The sequence below is a fragment of the Lycorma delicatula genome, chromosome 12 (genome assembly GCF_047948215.1).
Source record: "Lycorma delicatula isolate Av1 chromosome 12, ASM4794821v1, whole genome shotgun sequence".
Lineage (NCBI taxonomy): Eukaryota > Metazoa > Arthropoda > Insecta > Hemiptera > Fulgoridae > Lycorma > Lycorma delicatula.
The window spans coordinates 28774583-28797712 of NC_134466.1; the positions used below are offsets into that span (position 1 = coordinate 28774583).

Genomic DNA, 23130 nt, shown 5'->3' on the forward strand with positions numbered 1-23130 from the left:
CATTAACATCCGGAAAATTTCCATCCGGTTTTTTGGGTTCCTTAGGTGTCAAAACGTGAAGATCCGGTGAAAACCGCATATGCCCAAATTGGACCGATTACAATACTTTCCCTTCTAGAGTTGCAGCTCTGCTATAGCAATTTCTAGGCGAAAAAATAAAATTATTTAATGCAATAAAATTTAGCTTGTTTGCGGCTGAGCTCAAGTAGCGAATGACGTATTCATTTATTTTGATTGTGGAGGAGGACTCGTAAACTGGTTTCCCCGAGCACCAGAACTCACAACGCTAGACTTCTTCCTTTGGGAATGTTTGAACGGTATGTATATATACAAATACATACCTTTATCCTTAACCTACATCGTGTATAAAATAAATTTTGCAATGCCTGCAATTCAGGTAGCGTATAATATAATAAAATACAGATTTTTTTAACGAGGAAAAGTTAACATGTTTCTGTTTTTCATTTTTATTTTTGTGTGATATATGTATAGATAAAAAAAAATAAAAATAAATATATATACTTTTTTCTGACCCGTACATAAATACTTGTTATTAATTAATATATAATATATAAAACAGGAAATTTACTTCGTGACTTTTTATTTTAATTTTAACTTTATACCAGTAAGCTACCTTCAAAAAAAAAATCGAATATAGAAAATCCGTATGATCAGTATAAATTACCTTGAATGAGAAATGCCCTCATGATTACGTTTAAAAAATTAAAAAATCCATTTTGTATAGTGATATGATAACTACTATAGAAGTGCTTTTTTGTTTGTAAAAGTTACTAAAAAATCTTTAGAGAATCAAATCAACGTCGAAGTGTTTTTGTTTTTTTAATTTTAAAATATCTTTTACCGAATGAATCTATAATTGAAACAAATCGAATAAACATTTATATTCAAACGGGTAATTATTTAGTTGAGGTGCCTCACCCCGAAATCACAAAAAAACATATCAAATTCATTCGAAATTAATCTTTATTCATTTAATGATATATTTTGGGTGTCGGAAAATAGAAAATTAGTAAAATTTTACATAGTGATACAAATAACAAAATGAAAATCGAAAAAAAATACGTATGAAAATAAATTAGAAATTGTTAATCTCAGTGTAAGAATACTGTACTTCTGCAGAATCATCACACACGCGATTTGCCGAATCAGTGTGTATCTCGCTTATAATTCGCTATAAATGGTGAAATCGTATTTTATAATCACAATACTTCCTATTAAATAAAAATTCAGCTATATGTCCGTGGAAATGATGTTTGGAATTTCCATAACGCGGCACATTCCTTCTTACTTCCCCCCTCCACTGACGTTCGATTGTCTGCGTATGTGCCCCAGTGTCCGGATCTATAAAATTGTATGTATAATTCACAGTTAAGTGTCAGAAGCCTCCTGTTTGTAAACAATCATAAGATTTCCAGCAGTCACTAATAATTGTAGTACCTAGGTGCACATAGTCCTTTATAATGCGGAGCAAAGTTTCCTTATCGCGTGTCGGTACTGGAACTGTGAAAACTTCTTTTGCGTCTCGTTGTATTCCACCAAATATTATAATTCTGCCACGATTATATTTTCGTTTACTGATTTTGGCTTCATCGATTTCTACAATTTTTCCTGCTCCTCTGATCTTTTTCGAATTAGTACACAAATATTCAAAACAAATTTCCCGAAAATAATTGCTCCAATCTATCACAGTACTAGACGATAAATTTAGCTCGCTACGCAACATATCTTACCGAGGTGATTTTATTACACACCATATTATGGAGAAACGTAAAATAACAGGTAATTCTAACCTAGCGGTGGCTAACCAAGTATCGGCGTATTGCGAAATAGGTACGTTACACTGTTTACTTTCATATTTCTTACGTTTGAAGTAAACGAAGGCGTTTATCTACAACGGAAAATGTGTCGATCAGCCTCATTTCGTTATTACACGATGGACAGTGTCTGTATTTCGACAAAATGCCATGATTGTAAAAAGAAATTGCACAATCTGCATTATCGAGTGTGTCAATATTCAAATATATACTTTTCCGACGCTTCATTTCTTTCATAAAATACATTTCAAAAGATTTTACAACGATTTCATTTTTTTTTTTTGTGATTTCGTGGTGCGGTACCTCAACTAGATAATTATCTTCAAACGGCTTTAGCATCATAAAAAGGAAATGGACGTTAATGGATAACCATTAAAATAAAGCCATACATTTTATTGATTTCAAGAAAGCGTATGATTGTGTACATCGAGAATCCCTACTAAAAATCCTGAGAAATTTAGGGCTACCCAAAACTAGTCAAAATCATCGGACTAACACTAACGGATACAAAATCCAAGGTTAAATTCAGGGGAGAAATATTTGATCCATTCGACATCAAAACAGGACTGAGACAAGGAGATGGACTGTCACCGCTTTTATTCAACTGTGCCCTTGAATTTATAATACGGGATTGGAAAAAATTAAATAAGGATAACGTTAAAATAGGAAAAGATATCTCAGTAAATTGCCTAGGCTTTGCGGACGATTTACCCCTACTAGCCCAAAATATAGAAGAGGCCAGATACCAACTGTCAACACTGGAAGAGATTGCAAGAAAAATAGGTCTAAAAATTTCATACGAAAAAACCAAAATTATGGGGAGAGACCCACTATGCATAAGCAAAGTAAAAATAAAAAAATAATGACATAGAACTAGTAGAAAACTTTAAATATTTGGGGGAAAACATCACACACAACCTCCAAGAAAATCCAAACTGGAATGAAAGAATAAATAAACTCATCAAAGCTACAATAAAAACACAAAACATCTATAACAAAAAATGCATGTCCATAAACACAAAAATAAGACATTATAACTCGGTTATCCAGCCAGAAATACTTTACGGATGCGAAACCATATTTGGATCGTACCAGACAAGGTTTACCGACAAACTGGAAAAGATTGAAAGACAGATTCTACGACGATGCATCGGGAAAAACATTAAAAAAGACGGGATTTGGAGAATTATTCCAAACGAAGAGTTTTACAAAACGATCATCCCGAAAACTAATAAATTTAGAAAGGAGGGAATTTGCTTTCTAGGACATATTTTCAGAACGGAAGAGAGCAGACTTATCATACGGATAATTGAACTTTTCTGGAACAAGAAAAGCAGACCGAACTGGTTATACGAAGTACAGAAAGACATGGAGGAATTAGACATAACCCGTGAAAACCTAAAAACGAAAACCGGAAACTATGAGAAATTAAAAAATAAAGAAACAAGATTCCTATCAAAACCCAAAAAAACAATAAGCCGGATGTACTCTGAACAAGAAAGGGCAAGAAGATCTGAAACCCTTAGAAATTACTGGCAAAAAAGAAAAGCTGAAAAACAACAAATCAGCAAGAAAAGAAAGAACTCGCAAAAAAAAAATGAACTACAGTGATCCATTATGGTCTTAGAAGTAATAAAAAAAAAACCATAAATTAAAATTTCGACATAAAGTCGATATCCATATCGAAATTCAATATTACTCAAACTATGGGTTGAGTAATATTGAATTACTTTATGCAATATTTTATTAGGATTTTCTGATCCCCAGATATGCACATTATGAGTGTTTACTTTTCCATTAACATGAAATGCGACACGAAAGTCTTCATCGTCATGGTGCATCATTTCATTTGCGAAGTTAGCACGCAAACCGTATTCTGTAGACTTTAGAGCTTGTAACAGCTGTAAACGATATAGACGGTAAAACTACTTCAGTTGCTCATTTCATGTATAATTAACCAATGTACGTGAAACTTGATTATAAAGCTATAAAACTCCGATATTCATTTTGAAAAAAATTTTAATTTAAATAGTAATATTTAAATGATAAATAATAGTATTGTTTAAATAAAGCTATCTTTCTTTCTTTTTCCTGTTTAGCCTCCGGTAACTACCGTTCAGATAATACTTCAGAGGATGATGATATGTATGAGTGTAAATGAAGTGTAAGTCTTGTACATTCTCAGTTCGACCATTCATGAAATGTGTGGTAAATTGAAAACCAACCACCACCAAAAAGAACACCGGTATCCACGATCTAGTATTCAATTCCGTGTAAAAATAACTGGCTTTACTAAGACTTGAACGCTGTAACTCTCGATTTCCAAATCAGCTGATATGGGAAGACGCGTTCACCAGTAGACCAACCTAGTGGGTTAAATAAAGCTATCTAAATTTTTTAATGTATTTCAAACCAGTAGAGGAAAAGAACAGAAAACGTTTATTTCAATTTTAAGAGGTTGATTTTACAAAATGCTGTAAAATAAAGTCTTCGTCAGTCTTCAACACATATCTTAGAATGCGCCTATAATTCACTGTAAAGTAGGCTAAAAATATTATTTTTATTATCTACTTCTTTCATAATAAATCTTTATGTGTACAATAAGGGTTTTTGTCGCAAATATCTTCAATTGTATAAACAGAAATTTCAATAATCCGATTTCTTTAAAAATAAATCCATATTACTTATTTAAATAACCCGTTGTTTTTCAAAATCCTATGATACTTAATAATCTGTTTTTTCGGTACTTCAGTATCCCAGTCCCGTATAAACCAGAATACCGAGATCGCTCTGTATTCTTTTCTTTTATTTCATTATTTCAAAAACATCATATGCCAAATTAAAATTTTATTTCATTAATAAACATTCCTTTATTTACTTTTTTATTTTTAAATTTGATTTCTGTTACAGATCCGCTTGTCGACTCATGGTTTCTTATGGGAAGCCCGTGGCCAGTATTTGGTTTAGTCGGTTTTTATTTATATTTTGTTTTAATACTTGGACCGAAACAGATGGAAAATCGGAAACCGTTCGATTTAACAAAAGTAATGATATTGTATAATTTATATCAAGTTGTCTTCAGTAGTTGGTTGTGTGTTAAGGTAGGATAAATTTTATTATTATTGTACGATTTGTTTAGAATAATTAATAAACAAAGAATTGACTTACTAATTTAAATACTACTGCTTTACACCATGTAAAATTTGGATCAAAATTAATGTTAATCTAGTCTATCCGATTTATATGGTTAATTATCTTATATCTTTGATGAATTTAAAACAAAAAATATTATCTACTATAATACTGATAAGATAAGTGTTCGTTAATACTAAGTGTTATCTGACCGAAAATTAAATTGATCTTTTGAGTAATCAGTCCACATTTAAAGTTACAACCATTTGAAGATCTTTGCAAAGAGGCTCAAACTCAAATCTGTATTAACACTTTAATTACCATGAGTTTTTTTTTTCTAATTACTAGTACCTTAAAATCAATTAAAATGCAATTGCCCATATTTTTTTTACGTAAAATTTATCGAAATTATGTTTTCGTTTGAAAAAAAAAATTATGATTTTCATTTTAGCTGTTATTACCACTGAACCAGCAATCAAAATGTGTTAAAATTTTAATACAAGAGTACAATAATAGAAATTATTTTTTTATTTTTTTTTTTAATAATTTTTTTTTTCTCAATAACAATTATAATTACTGTTTACGCCATTTAGCGTAAAGTTTCCGTTATTTTCAATGAATTCCAAGCTAGGGTTGGATCCTGTTGTTTGTTACAGGAATGTTAAATTTCACTATGTTTCGTATTTTTGGGATTATCATTTTTACCTGTTTTATTATTTGTTCTCGTGTTCGACACTTCCGGGGCCAGCCAGACTGTCTCCCTCCGTCATTCTTAGTAACCGCGGGTATTCATATATCGAATTATTTTTGACTATCCCTTTCATACACCCGTTATTCTTTCGTTCCCATACTACTACATGCACACATCTCTTGTCTTTTACACACACTCTCTCCTGTCCACTACCTGGATCTGGTTTCCCCCTTTTTTTCTTTCACGCCATCTTTTCGGCAGAGTAGATCCAACATTTCTCCAGTACAGTCGCCTATGGCCATATTCTCCTGCAAACTTTGCGATAATATTCTCATCCAAGCAGAATCTCCAAACTCGACGCTACACATCTGAGTTGCTACGTATTATTCCACCACTAAACCACATCACACCTCTGTATTCCTGATACACCAGTGCGGACTACGCCCAGGATTACTGTTTGTATTCATGTATCTGCATTCACGAGTTCGTCTCTTGATATTATTTGTGTGCTACAGGCAAGTTCAATTTTCATTATTACGTTAAACAGTGATTTTATCATTGAAATTTGTGGAACATTCAGTTCATCATACCTTATGCCTTACGATTTCAAGTTTAGTTAAAAGAAAACCATTTATTCACTTAAATGCAATCATGATAGGTGGCTTACCTATTTTACATGTTTTATTATTACGATTTGTTATTGTAACTAACTCTATTATTTATTTGTGTAACTTGTTGATCGCCGAGATTAATTCTTTGCTACTTATGCACTGTATTCATAATACTTCTCGTAAATTAACCTAAAGCAAATTACTCCTGGTGTGCTGGTATGTTTTAGAACTTTGTGATTTTTGTACTTTCAAGAATGCTTATATATCAGAATAAACTCCATTTATATTATTACTTATTTTAATGTGATTATATTGTAATTAACGCCTTCTATACTGAAATTATTGTAATTAATGTTTTCTAAGCTAATGAAATCTGTTCATTGCTAATTTTCATATTACAGTATATGTTAGTAGTGCAACTGTTTTCCAGTTCCACTCTCTATTGATGTTATGTTTTAAGTATCTAATTTGAAAATAAGGTGTTTTATGTTCTCCTGTTTTCAGGCTTTGTTATATTGTGTATTTAAAAAATGTTCATTCATGTATTTTTGCATTTAACATCATTGTTCATTTGTTGATTCAGCTGATTTGTTAAGTATCATTAAGTTATGTTAATTTCATAATTTCCTTTTATGTTTTAAGGTTATGATTATAACATAAGTTCATTTATTTCACTTTCAATAAAGTCCAATTTCTTTTGGCAAATACTAGCTGTGTGTATTTTGTTAACTTTACCCAACAATTACAATCGACTTTCCTGCAGTCATAAGTAATTGACTAAATTTTATTGTAAAACAAAGAGAAACTATAAAGACTCAATTTGTTTTAATGTATTCATAGTAGAGGCGTGGAAATCAGCAAACTAATAGTACAATTCTTCATAACTTGGGAACAGTAATAAAATATAAATTATTAAATAAAATATCATAAATTGACAATAAATCTTAATGATGTAATTTTATTGCTTACCGATACAAATTCATTTATAGATGTAAATTCATGTTTATGCTTGTTTACTGATTAAATTTTTTTATTTGTTTAGCTTTTCAGATCTGATAAAGCGTTTGATTATTTATCTAAACATTACTGCCATCCGTTAAAAGGTGCTGATAATCCTATTAATGATGAGGTAAGCCCGTAATTTAACAGTTTTTAAATTATTATTCTTCTACTTTATTTGTAGCAATTACATTTTTTTAAATACATAAAATGAAACAGAACCTGTCTTCAAACCGACATTCAGCAGTTAGAGACCAAAAAAATTTCATTTCATTATTTTAAAGTTTTTTTCCTAATTCAGTTTTTTGCAATACCTCTAATAAAAATGATCAGCCCACTTTCCAACTGTAAATGAAAAAAAATTGCTTATAATTTTGTAACTATATTTTTTACATAGTGGCTTTGAGACTGCAGTCTACAACAAAAAAAAAAATATTCATTTCAAACTGATATAATTTTTTTAAATGTTAGCTATGATTTTACCTTGTTGTCGGTTAGGAGGTTCTTAAACTTTTAAAATGACAAGTTGATACAAATTGTAAAATAAAACTTTTTAAAAAAATTACTTCAAAATATTTTCATTCTTCTTTACATCCATCCCTCAGTGACTGGTGCTACGTTTTTCTCACCGGCACCACCATCAGCTAACTTATTTTTTGCAACAGCATGATGCAAGAACCAAACGACTGATTGCTTTCAAATTTTCAGGATACATTCATGTTATTCCAGGAAAGATAGATATGAAAGTGCACGAGCACGCCGGTTAGTCGTCATAGGTGCCGAGGTGCCTACCTTCGTTCATCGAACGGGAAGAACGAGACCTGATGTACTTGACATCGCAATCATGAAGCCGGTAACAACTCCGGTCATGATTGAAACGATAGAAAACCTCAGCTCGGACCACTCTCCTGTATTATTGGAGTTGGGCCAAGTATGGGGCGGCCGAGACCCCCCCGACCATACTCCGAAGGTCAGTGAATTGGAAAAGGTTCTATGAAACTCTCCAACGGGATTACAGACCAGCGCATCTTGAACTCCTGACCACACCGGAGGAAATCGACGACACGGTCGAACGCGTCACATCGTCAATGACCGAGTCTCTGTCAGACAGCTCTACGGAAAAGTCCACGAGGCCTATCAGTAATAATCTCCCACTTCACGTCTCTGATGCTATAGCAGAAAAGCGCCGAATGAGGAGGAGATACCGAATCACCCTGTCCCCCGATGATAAAAGGGATTTTTATATTCAAACGGACCGAGTGAAACAGCTGCTGGCACAACATCGAGAGGATTCGTGGAACGAATACCTCGCCTCGGTCTCAGACGATCACTCCTCGGTGTTCAGGCTAAACAAAAAACTGCGAGAAGGAAAGAAGCCCTGCCACACGGTTGTGGGGCAACGAGGCCTTTTGGCATATTCGGAGGCAGACAGGGCGAAGGTTTACGCCGACACACTGGAGAACCAACTTACTCCAAACCCCCCTCCCACCAGTAATGACGACCACACAACCGAAGGTGGAGACCTTCCTCGTAGATTATTTATCACAGGTGGAGGATGCCACACTAGAAATAGACCAAGTCACTGAGGCGGAGGTTTCCGCTGCAATCAAAGCCACACGCCCCGACAAGGCTCCGGGTGTTGACGGGATTGGTGCCCGCGCATTCCGGAATGTTCCACTCGTTGTTATAGCGACCATAACCACAATATTCACGTCAATTTTGTACGTTGGATATTTTCCGAATTGCTGGAAAACTGCAAAGGTGGTATGCCTACCCAAACCTGGGAAAAGTCTGCTCTTTCCCCAGAATTACAGGCCAATTTACTTATTACCAGTGTTGTCAAAGCTATTCGAAAGGATTTTCCTGGAAAGACTTACGCGACATTTGGGAAAAGGAGTACGGCCTGAGCAATTTGGGTTCAGGAAGGGCCACTCGACGACCCTCCAACTGGTTAAAATAATCGACAGTCTTGTCGGAGGCCTAAATAGAAAAGCGTAACTGCAACCGTTTTTCTAGATGTGGCTAAAGCCTTTGACAAAGTTTGTTATGGCGGCTTGCTGTATAAACTGGCACATACGACGATTCCCTGTCGCTATGTCAGATTGATACGGTCTTATTTACTAGACCGACAATTTGTTGTACGCGTAGGGGGAACAATCTCCTCCACCAGAGACGTAGCCGCTGGAGTCCCCCAAGGAGCAGTGCTTTCACCGTTCTTGTACACGGACTACGTCAACGATATTCCGCTGTCGGAAGGAGTCAAAATAGCTCTATACGCAGACGACACGGCATATTATTATGAATCCGGAAGTGTAGATTACGCGGCGATCGAGAGACTCCAACGGCAACTGGATCTATTAGAGCCGTGGCTCGATATGTGGAGAATCAAGGTCAAATCGGTGGCAGTGATGTTCACATACAAGACACGTGCTCCAACCAGGCAGCTGGAAATCTCAGGAGAGAAAATCCCCTTTGGGAAAACAGTCAAGTACCTGGGAGTAGTTCTGGACAAACGGCTGTGGCCCAAAGGGCCAAGGCCGTCAGGGCCTCACTATACCCAGTACTGAACAGTGCCAACCCATATCCACTAGCGACCAAATTGCTCATTTTTCGGCTATACGCCCTTCCAATTCTAACATATGCTTACTCGGCATGGGGAGCATTGTTGAACTCCACGCTTCAAAAGAAATTAGAAGCCGTCCAAAACATAACGTTGCGGGCGATATTTGGAGCACCGTGGTTCGTCAGAAACGTCACTCTTCGCAACGCCGCGGGAGTACACACCGTATCCGAGGTGGGAGTGGCGCAGGCACGCAGACTGTTCGGGAGAGCGGCCGTGTCCGAACACGGCCATCTCCGGGACATCTGCTGAGTAGACCGTACTCCACAGGGTATAAGAAAACGGCCTCATGCCGTATTAAACAAACCACCGTGAAGAGGCCGTACGAGAGTCAAAAAATGACAAACCAGGCTTAGGAGCCTCTATATTGCGTAACCTATAAATGGAAACCGCACAAAAATTCCGGCCGCGAAAGTGACCGTTTTCGCAATTAAAATTTGTTAAAACTATAAAAAGCTAGACATCACCCCACACCGTCTCACGAAGAGACCACAATTTCATTTAGTCAGCATATGCGACTCCCTCCGGAGAACGGGGCGCATTTCTCCCTCCAAATAACTAGAGCTCCGGTAGGCGCGCTCCTGCTAGCCCATAGGTGCTGGTACCGAAAGTAATTCAGCGGATGGACTGAAGGGGAATCACGCCGGGTTTACTAGGCTCAAAAGCTTAGTCTATCACAGTCAAAACCAGTAAATAAATTACACCATGGTCCATACGGATAGGAACGCAAATTACCAAATCCGTCCATAAATAAAACTTAATATTTATAACCGCCACTAAATAACCGATGAAATCCGCCCGATAATAGAAAGATACAGCAGCAAGGGATATTGCCCAGGCTCTGCGATCTGTAGGGAGAAATATTGAAACTCCCGCCATTCTTGCGTTCCGTTCCGTTCCGAAAGATAGATTGCCATAGATTGAGGCCCTAGTCCCCTTGAGGATGAAGTTGTGAATTTTTCCTCTTGGACGACAACCTAATATAATTTTTAATCATTTTTTGACATAAAAATAATAGGCTATGCCTTTTATAACATATCCGATTTTCAGCTCTCTACCTTGACCCCTAACCAAGGTATAGGGGTAAACATCTGAGAACTCTTACTAACACATTTACTTGCAGTAAGATCATTTGCTTATGTGTGTGTATGCCGTCAATGAGATCAGTATTATGTGTCTTAAGGATTACGGTATTATATAAAAACAGAAAACTGTTTGATTGACCCTTGTATTTTATTCATTTGAATGCACTGATGAATTCATCAAAAAATAAAAAAGAACAAAACTTGGAATGAAAAATGGCAAAAATCAAAATGTAATCAAATCTGTATTTTAGCAGATGAACTAATAGTATTCAGATAGCTATGACAATACAACAGAATGGTAAAATGAATGGAAATTTGTAAGATAAAGGAATGGAAAAGCCTTTCAAATGCTATAATTTAAGTTAGTAGTCCATTCAAATTATCTTTCTGCCTAATACATATTCTTCATTTATATTTATTTTTTTGTTTTCCTTTGTAACTTGATTTTTTGCATCAAAATTAGGTAGATGTATGAATGGAAGTAATACACGCCAAAGTCAATATTGTATTTTTACAGTTATTTTCTATGATACCAAATGACTGCCCATATGAATTCAAGAGACTACAATTTCCGATTACATGTGTTTCACCATGACAATTAACAAGGCTTAAAGCCAAACACTTAATGTCATTGGAAATTGACCTGCAAACACTATGCTTTTCCCCTGATCAACTTTATATTGCCTGTCCAAGATTTACTGGAATGCATGAACTTATTCCCTTGGTGCCCAGTAACAAAACAAAAAATGTGGTATGTCCTGAGGTACTCAGTTCACAGTTGTAAGATTCTATGTTCTTCTTGTTATTCATGGATGAGCAGTTCTACATTTGCATGTGTAACTTTTACCTTTAATTGTTACGCACCTCTGTAAATCAGCAGAATAAGATTGATATGCAAGTAGTGCAGATATACTAGATGTGAATTTTTCACTAATAATAATTTGTTGTGTACTGCTTTTCATAGAATTCATGACACGGTGAGTGGTTCCTTGAGTATAAAATCCTTTGAGGCCCCATTAATGTTGCAAGTGAGCGAGCCCTTTGATATTAAACTTTTTGAGGCCCCATTATTATCAAAGTGAGTTATTCCTTGGGTACTAAACCCTTTGAGACCCCGCTGAAATATAGGAGCGACATAAAATATTGATAAACACAGGGATCATTGCGGATAGATGGTGGGATAAGAAGATCATGTTTTTAAAAATGTTAAATGTGTAATGTACTTACAAAGTTCTTTTTTTTCCTTTCCATTCCTCTATTTACTAAAAGGTTTAACATTATTTTCATCCCTCTATCTTTCATTAAACCTAAACTCTGTCTACTTAAGTAAAGAAAAAAAAACAAACAAATTTACTCACTGAAAATGAACGAATACTGAAAATCCCAAAGATACTTAAAATAACACAGTCATTCTTTTTACATGGTGGTACCACTCCCCTAATTCCTACAACCCCAAATAGCTTTTGACCCCAACAATGAATGTAAGTATACTTTATACATGTAAGTATGTGGTTCTACAGTCAATATCGATCAGCTAATGTGAAAAGAAAATCATCAATCACTGATGATTTATTTTGGTTGGTTACAACTTTGGTTTGAAGTGTTTAAATTTTAAATTAGTATCATTGTTGCATGAGCGAGAATATAGAAAAAAGTGATTTGTTATTTTCATTTAATAAATAAACACTATGTATTAATAATTTTTTTAACAAAATTGTTTATACAGACCAAAAAGGTAATAACCACAAATATACTTCCCTTTATATTTTCCAAAAAATATTCTCAAAATATCTTACGTTTTCAGCGTCTGATTATGAAGCATTGGCACGGTGTCTCATCTAAAAAGAAATTTGTGTTACCTTTTTCACTATTCCATGGGCACTTAAAGAAAAACTTCAGAATGCTCTGAATATTTATCAAGCTTTTCTTTTCTTTATTTAATTAGAAAAATCCTTGTATTAATGAAGAAGGCTAACATCATTTAAAATATTTCACTTAGCACATTGGAGTAAAAAACACAAGTAACTTCTTTTTTTAATTTCTTAGACTCCTGAATTTTGGAGTACAATAAATATACATAAAAGTTAATATATACAAAATATTAGCTGCCAAACACTGGATGGTGAGCAAAAGTTAACAGTTTGTGCTTTCCCCAACATCTCTAATTGCCACTTTTTGAAATGGGAAATTTTATTACTCTCATATATCGTTCTTTCTATTCACTGAAAATCTTCACACAAATTTTTATAAGAAATTACATTTGACTGTAACTCTTGTCACAATTGATGAAATCCAGAATGGTCAAGTTAAAATAGGATCTCCCCACCCTCTGTCTAATATATTTAATTTCTTTCCGATATTCTTCCCATAAAGAGCTAATACTTACAAGTCCTTGAGATTTTACTAATTTATATTTAAGGTTGATATTATTAATTTATATTTAAACTATACTAATAAATTATAAAACTTAAACCAGAACTAAAATAAAACCAGTAATTTGTTTTCTCTGTTAATTTTTATAAGGTCTTTTTACTTAATATTTTATTTAACTCATTGAAAAGCATGATAAAAATCATAAACTTTTAATTAACTTACTTTAAAATTAATTGAAATAATCTTTCCAATAGTTTTTGAAACCAGCACTGACATAAAATCCAGTGAAGGTGTTGATAATCAGCTAAAAGGACATTAGAAAAATAGTATTTCCATTAATTCAGCATGAGTGATTTTATAAAATTGTAATTAAAAAACTGTAATGTATATTCTTTCTTTTTTTTTAGTTATCAGAAGCTGCATGGTATTATTTCTTTTCAAAAATGGTTGAATTATTGGATACAATATTTTTTGTTTTACGTAAAAAGCAATCTCAAGTAACATTTTTACATGTATACCATCATGCAAACCTTGCCGTCTCTACTTGGGCATATTTAAAATACGTTAAAGGTAAAATAATTTAAGTGGATATCTTATAATTAAAAGAATTACTTAAATATTTATTATAAATGTATGTATATGATCCATGCAATTGTTGCTCAAGAAAGTTTTTATGCTACTGTCAAAAATTAACAGATTTTTTTTTACTTCCCCAGTGAATATATCTAGAATAGCTGCTATATTTACAGAGAAAGTACAGTGATCGTGTCAAAAATTCGGTATTTAGTAAATCTTTCAGTTTTAGGATCTAATTTATCAGTTTTATAGGATCTAGTTTATCTAGATCAAGAGACATTTGTATGTATGCATTTGCACATGTATGTATGTACATATGTGTCGTAATGTTTTTGACCTTATATCTCAGGATTTACCAAACCGATATTCTTCAAATTTGACTCAAATATTTTTGTTTTTTGGGATATTGATAAAATCGTTTTTTTTTCAAAATTCATTTAGGGGTTGGGGTATATCATGAAAAGACCAGTTTAAATTTTTTTCAAGGCATTTTAGAGAAAATTCTATTGAAGATAATTTGTTACCTATAATGTATTTATAAATAATCCCAAAAAAATTGTTCAAAAAATCATCTCGCCGCTTAAAACTGAAATATATGTTGTTTTTTTTTTTCGTTTTTTTATTTCCTTCAATTGGAATATTTTTCAAACATTTTTTTGAAAGTTTATACTTCCTATATAGAGCTATCAAAAAGTCTACAATTATTTTTAAATTTTAGATCTAAACTGCAGGGAAGGTTTTTGAAAATTTTCTTTTCCTTATTTTAGTATTTTATTGAAGGGGTGTTAAACTTAGAGAAACTTTACTTTTTTTAACCTATATATGAATATTTTTAGAAAAATCTTTTTTGAAATTTATTCTTCCTCTAAAAAATTCATATTCGGTTTATTGTTTTTTTGACAGTAACTCTTTTAATTTTTTTTCTTCATCACTTAAAAAACTATTAAAATTATAGTAGCTTTGACAACTATATTGTATTCCAAACCCAAAATGAGAAGCACTCTTTACTTTCATAAAAGTTATACTTTATTTTTTTTAATATTTTAAAACGGTACTCTTTTAATTTTTTTTTTCATAAAAGTCAGTGTCTTAATTTTTCAATTGCAAAAATTTTCTAGCAGAGTTGGAAAGATTTTGCAGTGAAAAAGCTGTGAAGATGATGGCAAAATATAATATGTGCAAAATATAATATATCTCCTGTATAGCCTGGAAAGGCATGCAATACTTTGCCAGCATTTCTGAAAACTAATATCTGCTATTACCCAATCATCCTACTGCTGTTGTCATTAATTACTAATTGCCTAGAGCTTTCAATCCATCATCCTAAGAGTAATTACACTCAAAATTTTTAACTAATTAAAAAATTATCAATTTTAATTGATAATTAAAATGATCAATTCTACTTATTAGCATTTTGGTGGTCCTTTATAAGTTTTTCCACATAAGTGGAAAAAATTCATTGTTTACTCACAGAACATCCATTTTAAGTATTATATGCCATCATCGGCATCTCATAAAGTAGAAAAGATATAAAGAATTTCTAAATTATTTAATCCTTTATTCTCATGAACTTAGGTGATTTTCATATAGAAAGTCATTTCATATGAAATTTTCATTAGCTTACTTGAATTTCATAAAAAAAAATAATTAAATAGTTTGTCTTCATTAAATTTAAATGACATTATTTTTCTCTTTTTAGATCATTTCTTTGTAAAAGTGTAAAAACTATTTTTTCTTTAATTCTCAAGTACAGATATTGATAATTTAAAATTTATAAATATTAAATTTTGAGCTATTTTTGTTATTTAAAAAAGCAAAAATTAATTTTAACTCAACAGTAAATAATTCAACACATTATTAGGTAATTGAGAGCTATTTTATACATTATAGATTTTTAATGTATTGTAATATATGTTTTTTAATTATACTTTTATTAGAATATTAGGAAACAAACTTTCTCTGATAAGTAATTGTTTTATTTTTTAATGTAGGCAGTGATTGTTATTATTTTAATGAATAGTTACAAAATATATTTATGTTAATATACTGTTTTCTTTCTGTCGAAAACAAAAGTAATGATAAACAATTGAAATACTCCATGAAATTTAATTATGTTTTTTTTTTTTTTTATTATTTTGGTGATAAAAAGGTTATTATGAAAATGATGTTAGTTATATTTTCATAAGTGCCATTATAATAAGATTTAGAATTTATAAATAAAGATTTGTTACTGGTTATGTATCTGCCAATAATGTATGATAATTTTCTGAAAGCACCCAACATTTTTATATAATTAGCTAATTTTTTAATATTAAGGTGCACTATTTTTCTATATTATTTTTTCACTTGCTCACTCAATGTGCCATTTCAGCACTTAATTGGACTTTAATCTGCACCACTAATTTTTCTTTCTTTTTGTTGCTTAATTTTATTACATTTTTAGTTAGCAAATGTATTGTTACTAAGTCTGACATGTGTTTTGTGATGGCTTATGTATGATATATCCAAACATTCAGCTGTTTGTAGTTATTTTTTATGGGAATATGAAATGGAAATTTTGTAGTATACAAAAAATGCCATGAAATGCAAATGAAAGGCTAAGACGCTACCAAAAAACAGTCTTACTGTTCACAACAGTCTTACTTGCTATTTTATGATTAGTCTTACTGTTAATAAAGAGATGTTTTAGTGTAAAAAAAATTGGCTTTTCTTGTTTAAAATGTAATAAGCAAACATTTTCAATTACATTAGTTTTTTTACATATTTTTATGTAGGACACATATAATTTTCATTGGCTTTTATTTATTTTCATTTTTGTTTTAAAGATGTTTTCAACAAAATTTTGTTATATAGAGATCTGTTTAGCTATAATTAAGTAGCATTTAATTCTAATTAAACTATTGGTTTGCTAAATAGTTTTTAATTATCAAATTTCTATCCTTTAATTTTTTTTATTTTCAAAGATTCTACTCCCGTAATATCATCACAGATGTTTCATCTTCTATGGAACCAACAGCTTATAAGGAAATTAAATTTACCAACTTATCCAGAACACATCTTTTTATCCATTCATTGCAGTAAAGTAATACCACAGTATACAATTAACTGAATACAGTGTTCTCAATTTTGTTGATCGTAGACAGTGGCAGATTACGATGAAACAGGGCCATAAGCACTTCACAGCGAAAGGCCCTCCCACATATTACAAATTCAAGAAAAAATTTAAGATTCAAATTTTTTAAATAAAATTTTATTTATAATCAACACTAAACTTTTCAATTATATCATCAAATTACATTATGATACAAAAAAATATTGAAAATTCTTGTTTGTGCTTTCAAAGATCTTAAGATTTTCAATTTTCGATTATAGCTAGATATTAAAAGGGAAAGTTATGATTCATATAAATGTAATTTACTCCAAATAAATAAATAAAGTGATCATCATTCATGTCAAAAGTGGAGTATCTGATTTTTTGCAAATATTTATATTTTAGTATCCAGCTAATTAAACTAGACAAAAAAATATATGTATGTGCATAAGTATGCATGTCACATTGTTTTTGGCATTATATCTCATCATTGACCAAACCGATTTTCTTCACATTTGGCTCAAATATTTCTATGTAGCATTGATCATATTAATTTGTTTTCAAAATTTGTTAAGGAATTAAGGAATGTTGTGAAAAAACCAATTTCGATTTTCTTCAGAGGCATTTCAGAGAAAGTGTTTTTAAAACAAATATGATACCTACAAAACATATATAAATAACCCAAAGAAAATTTTCTCAAACATATATCCCCTCTTAAAACTAAAATATATGCCTTTTTGTTCTTTTGCTCTATCTCCCTTTAGTTTAAATATTTTTCAAGCATTTCTTGAAAGTTTACTTTGAAGATTTTTTTGATGTTTATTTTTTTCTTTTGCAGGAGAACAAGGAGTGTTGATTGGTTTTCTTAATTCTGTAGTCCATATCATTATGTACGGATATTATCTGTTAGCTGCACTTGGACCAAGTTTTCAAAAATATCTATGGTGGAAAAAACATCTTACAAAATTACAATTGGTATTTTTTTTACAATTATTATCTTTCAGAAAAACGTATTATTTTTTTTATTTTTAAGGTATTTAAATATCAACCAAACTCAATTAAACTACATGTCAAAGGGAAAAACATATTGTTGTTAGTACTGTGAAATACATGTGAGCAATTTAAAACAAATTGCTACAGACTAAACACAATTGTAACTTGTAACATTTGAATACAAGTGAATGAAATAAAAAAGGAGAATATTAATTAAATTAAATTCTCTATTTACATTAGTAAAAATTTACATATTTACCATATTTTTACAAAAGATGTTTAATTGAGTGCCCTGTGCAGCAATGCACTTTAGTGTCCTAATAATCATAGTGAGAGTCACTCGATGCAAAATGTTGTTATCAATGCTGTCAACTTCTTGTTGAATGTTTACCTTTAGTTCATCAATAGTGTAGGGTTTCAATTAATAAACTCCATTCTTCAAACAGTCCTGAAGGAAAAAATCGCAACTAAATAAATCTGGGGAACACAAAGACCTTCTGCTGACAGTTCGCTCTTCTGTAAAAACCACATGAACACTTGTTAATAAATCATTAGATATATGATACATTACTCCACCTTTTGGAAGAAGCTGTATTGTTTTTCATGATCGGTTAACTGAGCATAGAATTCTTCAAAAATTGTCTGAATTGATCTGAATTGACAAGTCCAATCAAATAATACTGGCCCCATTATACAACAACCAGAAGCAGCATATCATACACTGATTTTTCTCATCGGTAAGTGGACATCTGGTGAGGATTTTCAATCATCAGTATTGGTGTTGTGCAAATTAACATGCCTAAATAAATAAAACCATTCCTAATCTGATATGAAATACAGTATCAGTTCTATCTGTTCATTGACAATGTTTTTGAGAAGCCAGTCACAATAAGTAAGATGTTTCAGTTTGTCCTCTTATATTAGTGCAGTTTGAGCCAACTTGATTCAGTTTTAAGTTACTCACCTGATGGACTGTAACGTAATATCCCATGTAGAGCTTTTTTATTGTTCATTGTTTTCAAGTTAGATTATATAGTCTTTTTAGTATAATTTTGTAATTTTTACATTGAGGGATTTGCATGAGCAATGTACTAATCTGTAATTTAGCATGAAATTTGAAAAAATAATTATTGAAATATTAGATTTGTTAAAACAAGTTTATAGTAAATGATGTTTAAACAATCATAATGTTATAACTAGATTGAAGTACTTTATAATGGATATGTATTGGTAGATGATCCATGCCCAAGAAAGTCATCAACATAAATGCCTGTCAAAAGTTATGAACTTGTGTGTTCTAATTGTCATTTGATTCTCCAGGAACTAGCTGATGAGTGCGATATTTTAATTTACTGATGCCATGCTATTGTAACAAAAAAACAAGATGGAAGGAATCATGAAAAATTGTTTGTCCTACTTAATGTCACAGGAATAAAAAGATCATGTTACAGTCTGACAGGAACTTTAAATTGTAAAAGTAATGTATCATGTGTTTATGGCTATGAACTTGAAGTTAAACTTTTCTTTTCACATTGGTTTGAGAAAGTTAAGCCAAGTTAAGCAGTTAAGACACATAAAATTTAAAGGCATGTAATTATAAGTATTATTTACTATAATATCTACCTAAAGCATCAAACAAAAGACAAACTGGTAAGCATCATTACTACCTTGAAGTTTTTAAAAAGAATATAAAAAGATATCAAGAAGAAGAAGCCTAAACTTTCAATAGTCAAGTGTTGGGTGCTTCATTACAACAATGTAACTTAATGTTAACATTCTGCACTGTTAATCCATGATTTTAGTATAGGAAATGGATGACTGTTCTTCTGCAGCATTCATTTTATTACAACTGGACCCAGAACACTTTTTCGTTTCCTTATCTTAAATCAGTGTTAAAAAGGCCTAAATGTGGCATGATTAATGAAATAAATAGAAATTGTACTGTAACCATTTCAACTTATTGTTTTTTAAATAGGAAACACTTCTGGGATAATGCTCAATAGTGTAGGGGAAGAGTATATTGATGGTGATATGAAATGATAGGTAAGGTATTATATTAAGCTACTGATAGGTAAAGTATATTTTAAGAGGGACAAACTGCCGATATATTAAGATATTAAAAAAATTGTAATTCTAACTAATTTTTAGATAAATTTTTTAGTTAAATTTAAAGATTCAGCTTTAACTGAAAGGTCCCTCAGCTGCTAATTTTATTTTATATTTTGTACCAATAAAATAAATTGGATCCATTAACATCATAATAGGTATTGTAACCATCCTGCTTATTTGTAATAAATAACCATATGTTCTACTCACTTCTTTTTAGAAGATACCAGCAGATGGCACCACAAATAGAACCAACTGCTGTTAATTTTAATAGTGCATAGAACAATCTGATATGACTAGCCATATCACATCATTTTATACTAATTTTCTAATCTAATTTACTTTTTGAACTCCTCTCCAAAAAACAAATCCCATTTCTGTTATCAATTAGAATGGACCTTCCTAACCATTCATCAAATCATTCAATTTTGTACATCCATCATTATAATTATTTTTGTTATATTTACTTTATTATAACTTTTATTAAATATTTATAATTTTTTATTGTTTGTCTTTTTTTCAGTTGCAGTTCCTTATTATGATATTGTATTTAGTATCTTTATTATTGATGGACTGTGAACTACCAAAGGCATTAACTGTATATATGACTTTAAATACAACATTCTTTTTTGTATTATTTGCTGATTTCTACAGAAAAGCATATATTAGGAGTCAACTAAAACTACAAAAGGAAACATAAAATTATTATTCTTGTTATTATTGTTTGTTTGTTTTTTTTTTTTATAAGTAAAAATAAAGTTAGGTTATAAATAATTTTTTTTTTCATTTATAATTTTAATAAACCAGTATATATTGGTCTCCCATACAAATTAATGGTCTGTTTGATTAATATCATAAACTCTGTACTGAGGTTTTATTATTTTCTATGTTCCTGGGCATGCTATGGCATTTTTACCCCATAATATTATTCTCTTTTTTCATTACTTATACTTTAGCTAAATGAATTTTTAGGGTCATTTAATACAGAAAAATTAATTTTTTTGAGAAATTCTTAAAAATTATTCTTTATATCTTCAAATTTTGCATATTGTTTGATGATATAAAATTCATTTAACTTTAATTTGCCAATTACTAGATGGTAACTGATAATTATTTTAATTAATTTTTATCCTATACAATTCTATTTCAAGATTGTGTTTTTATTGGATTGTAAAAGTAAATTAAATTAAAACAATTTTGCTAATGAACTCTTAAGTTATAGAACTCTTTAAGTTAAACATTAATTCACATACGTTACATACATACACATATTGTCAACACATATAGTCAGAACTTATGCGTTCTCCTATTGAATAACTCCACTTTTAGCAATTCCAGCCATTTATTAGCACCATCTTATGAATTCTTCATATGTGTTGAAGTAATGGGTAACTAGCCATTCTACTGAGTGTTCAGAAAATCACTGTACAGTGTGATTTAGTATTATGTGGTGTATTCTATTCTTTCAGTGTTAGGTTGGTTGCCCTGTGGGTTCGTTAGGCATTGTTCACTAGAGGAAAACGCATTTTTCTCATTAAACATTTCATGAAGGTGACAAGTATAATGATTTAGTGAAGCACAAGTTTTCTGAAAAGTTTCCAAATATTGCTTTTCCTTGTTCAAATTCTTATCGAAAAATTTTGGGCAACAGACTCTGTTGAAGATGGTGATCAAACTGGGAGACCACCTAAACTAAATGAACAAAAGCTACTTAACATTTCAGATGCTATGGCCAAAAGTCCATCAAAGTCAGTGCGTAAGCTAGCACAGCAGTAAAATATCCGGCTTCCTATCTAAAGCTGTAAGAAAAGAACTGAAACTTTTCCCTTACAAAAATTTGTGTTGAAGAATTGAAACCTACCGATCAAACTAAAGAACTTTGTTATTGTCAGTGATTGAAATGTTTTATTGGCCAAATTCTGTAGGTATAGTCAACAATAAGTTTTTAACAGATGAAGCATATTTTCATGTGGGAGAGTATATTAATTCACAAAATACATACATGACTGTGGTTGACAACTAACCACCATGAATTGCACAAACAATCTTTACACAAAGCAAAATTGGGAGTCTAGTTTGGTGTTAGTAGAATGCGCATTGTGTCCACCATTGGGCCAATCTAGATGTTAACTTGTCACAAATCAGACATTTAACAGCTGATTTTTGAAGTCAAAGGTTCTGAGGTTCAAATCCTAGTAAGGTTAGTTGCTTTTATATGGATTTGAATACTAGACAGTGAATACCAATATATTTTGATGGCTGGCGTTCACAATTAACCACACACTTCTTGCATAGACCTGAGTCTATGCAAGACTATACCTCATTTTTCATGTCATGCATAACATCCTCACCTCATTGGGACATTGGGAGGTTGCTTATTATTCTCTAGTTCAATAAATTGCAATGTACACATCAGAAAAATAAATAAATATATTTTCATCCTAATACAATGTATAATGAGTTAGTCGAATTATTTTTCTTTGTTGATTGCCTTTAATCTTGACAGATAATTAATAATTATCTGTCTAATTTATAATTATTAAATTATAATAATTTAGACAGCTATATGCATAGCATTCCAGACAGGCTGATTGCACCCGTTTTTTAGTTGCTCAGATTACAATGTACGTAAACTACTTATATCAGAATAAGTGCAGAAGAGTTTAATGCCTGCGTTATTATACACTGTGTGGAGCACAGGAAATGCACGTTTTATAAAAAGTTAGTACTTATGGACGAGTGGGGGTATTGACCCTAGTCGCTATGGAGCGTTGGAGCGTAGAACATTGTGTGTTTGCTGTTGAACAGTTTTTTTTAGAAACAATGATTCTGTGGTCAAGGTTCAACTCTTTTCGGTCGAAATTTAAATTTTGAACGTCGAGGACAGTTCCAGATCGAAACACCATATTCCGATGAGGTGAGGCGTTTCTTCCTCACAGATTCAGTACTGAATGTGTGAGGAAGAAAAAACCACCTGGCCTTCCCCGTTCAGTCCGAACTCCGGAAAACGTAGAGTGA

The 23130-nt window shown here is 31.7% G+C and overlaps 1 protein-coding gene across 1 annotated transcript in view; it reads left to right on the forward strand.

Annotated features, from left to right (window-relative positions):
• Positions 1 to 20870, forward strand: part of LOC142333027 (very long chain fatty acid elongase 7-like) — a 58702-nt gene extending 37832 nt beyond the window's left edge. Inside the window, exons 3-7 of the mRNA XM_075379800.1 lie at positions 4746 to 4936; positions 7312 to 7398; positions 13754 to 13916; positions 17852 to 17988; positions 20636 to 20870. Of these exons, the coding sequence (XP_075235915.1) occupies positions 4746 to 4936; positions 7312 to 7398; positions 13754 to 13916; positions 17852 to 17988; positions 20636 to 20812 (755 nt within the window). The 3' untranslated portion in view covers positions 20813 to 20870. The remainder of the gene's footprint in view (positions 1 to 4745; positions 4937 to 7311; positions 7399 to 13753; positions 13917 to 17851; positions 17989 to 20635) is intronic.
• Positions 20871 to 23130: the final 2260 nt, after the last annotated feature.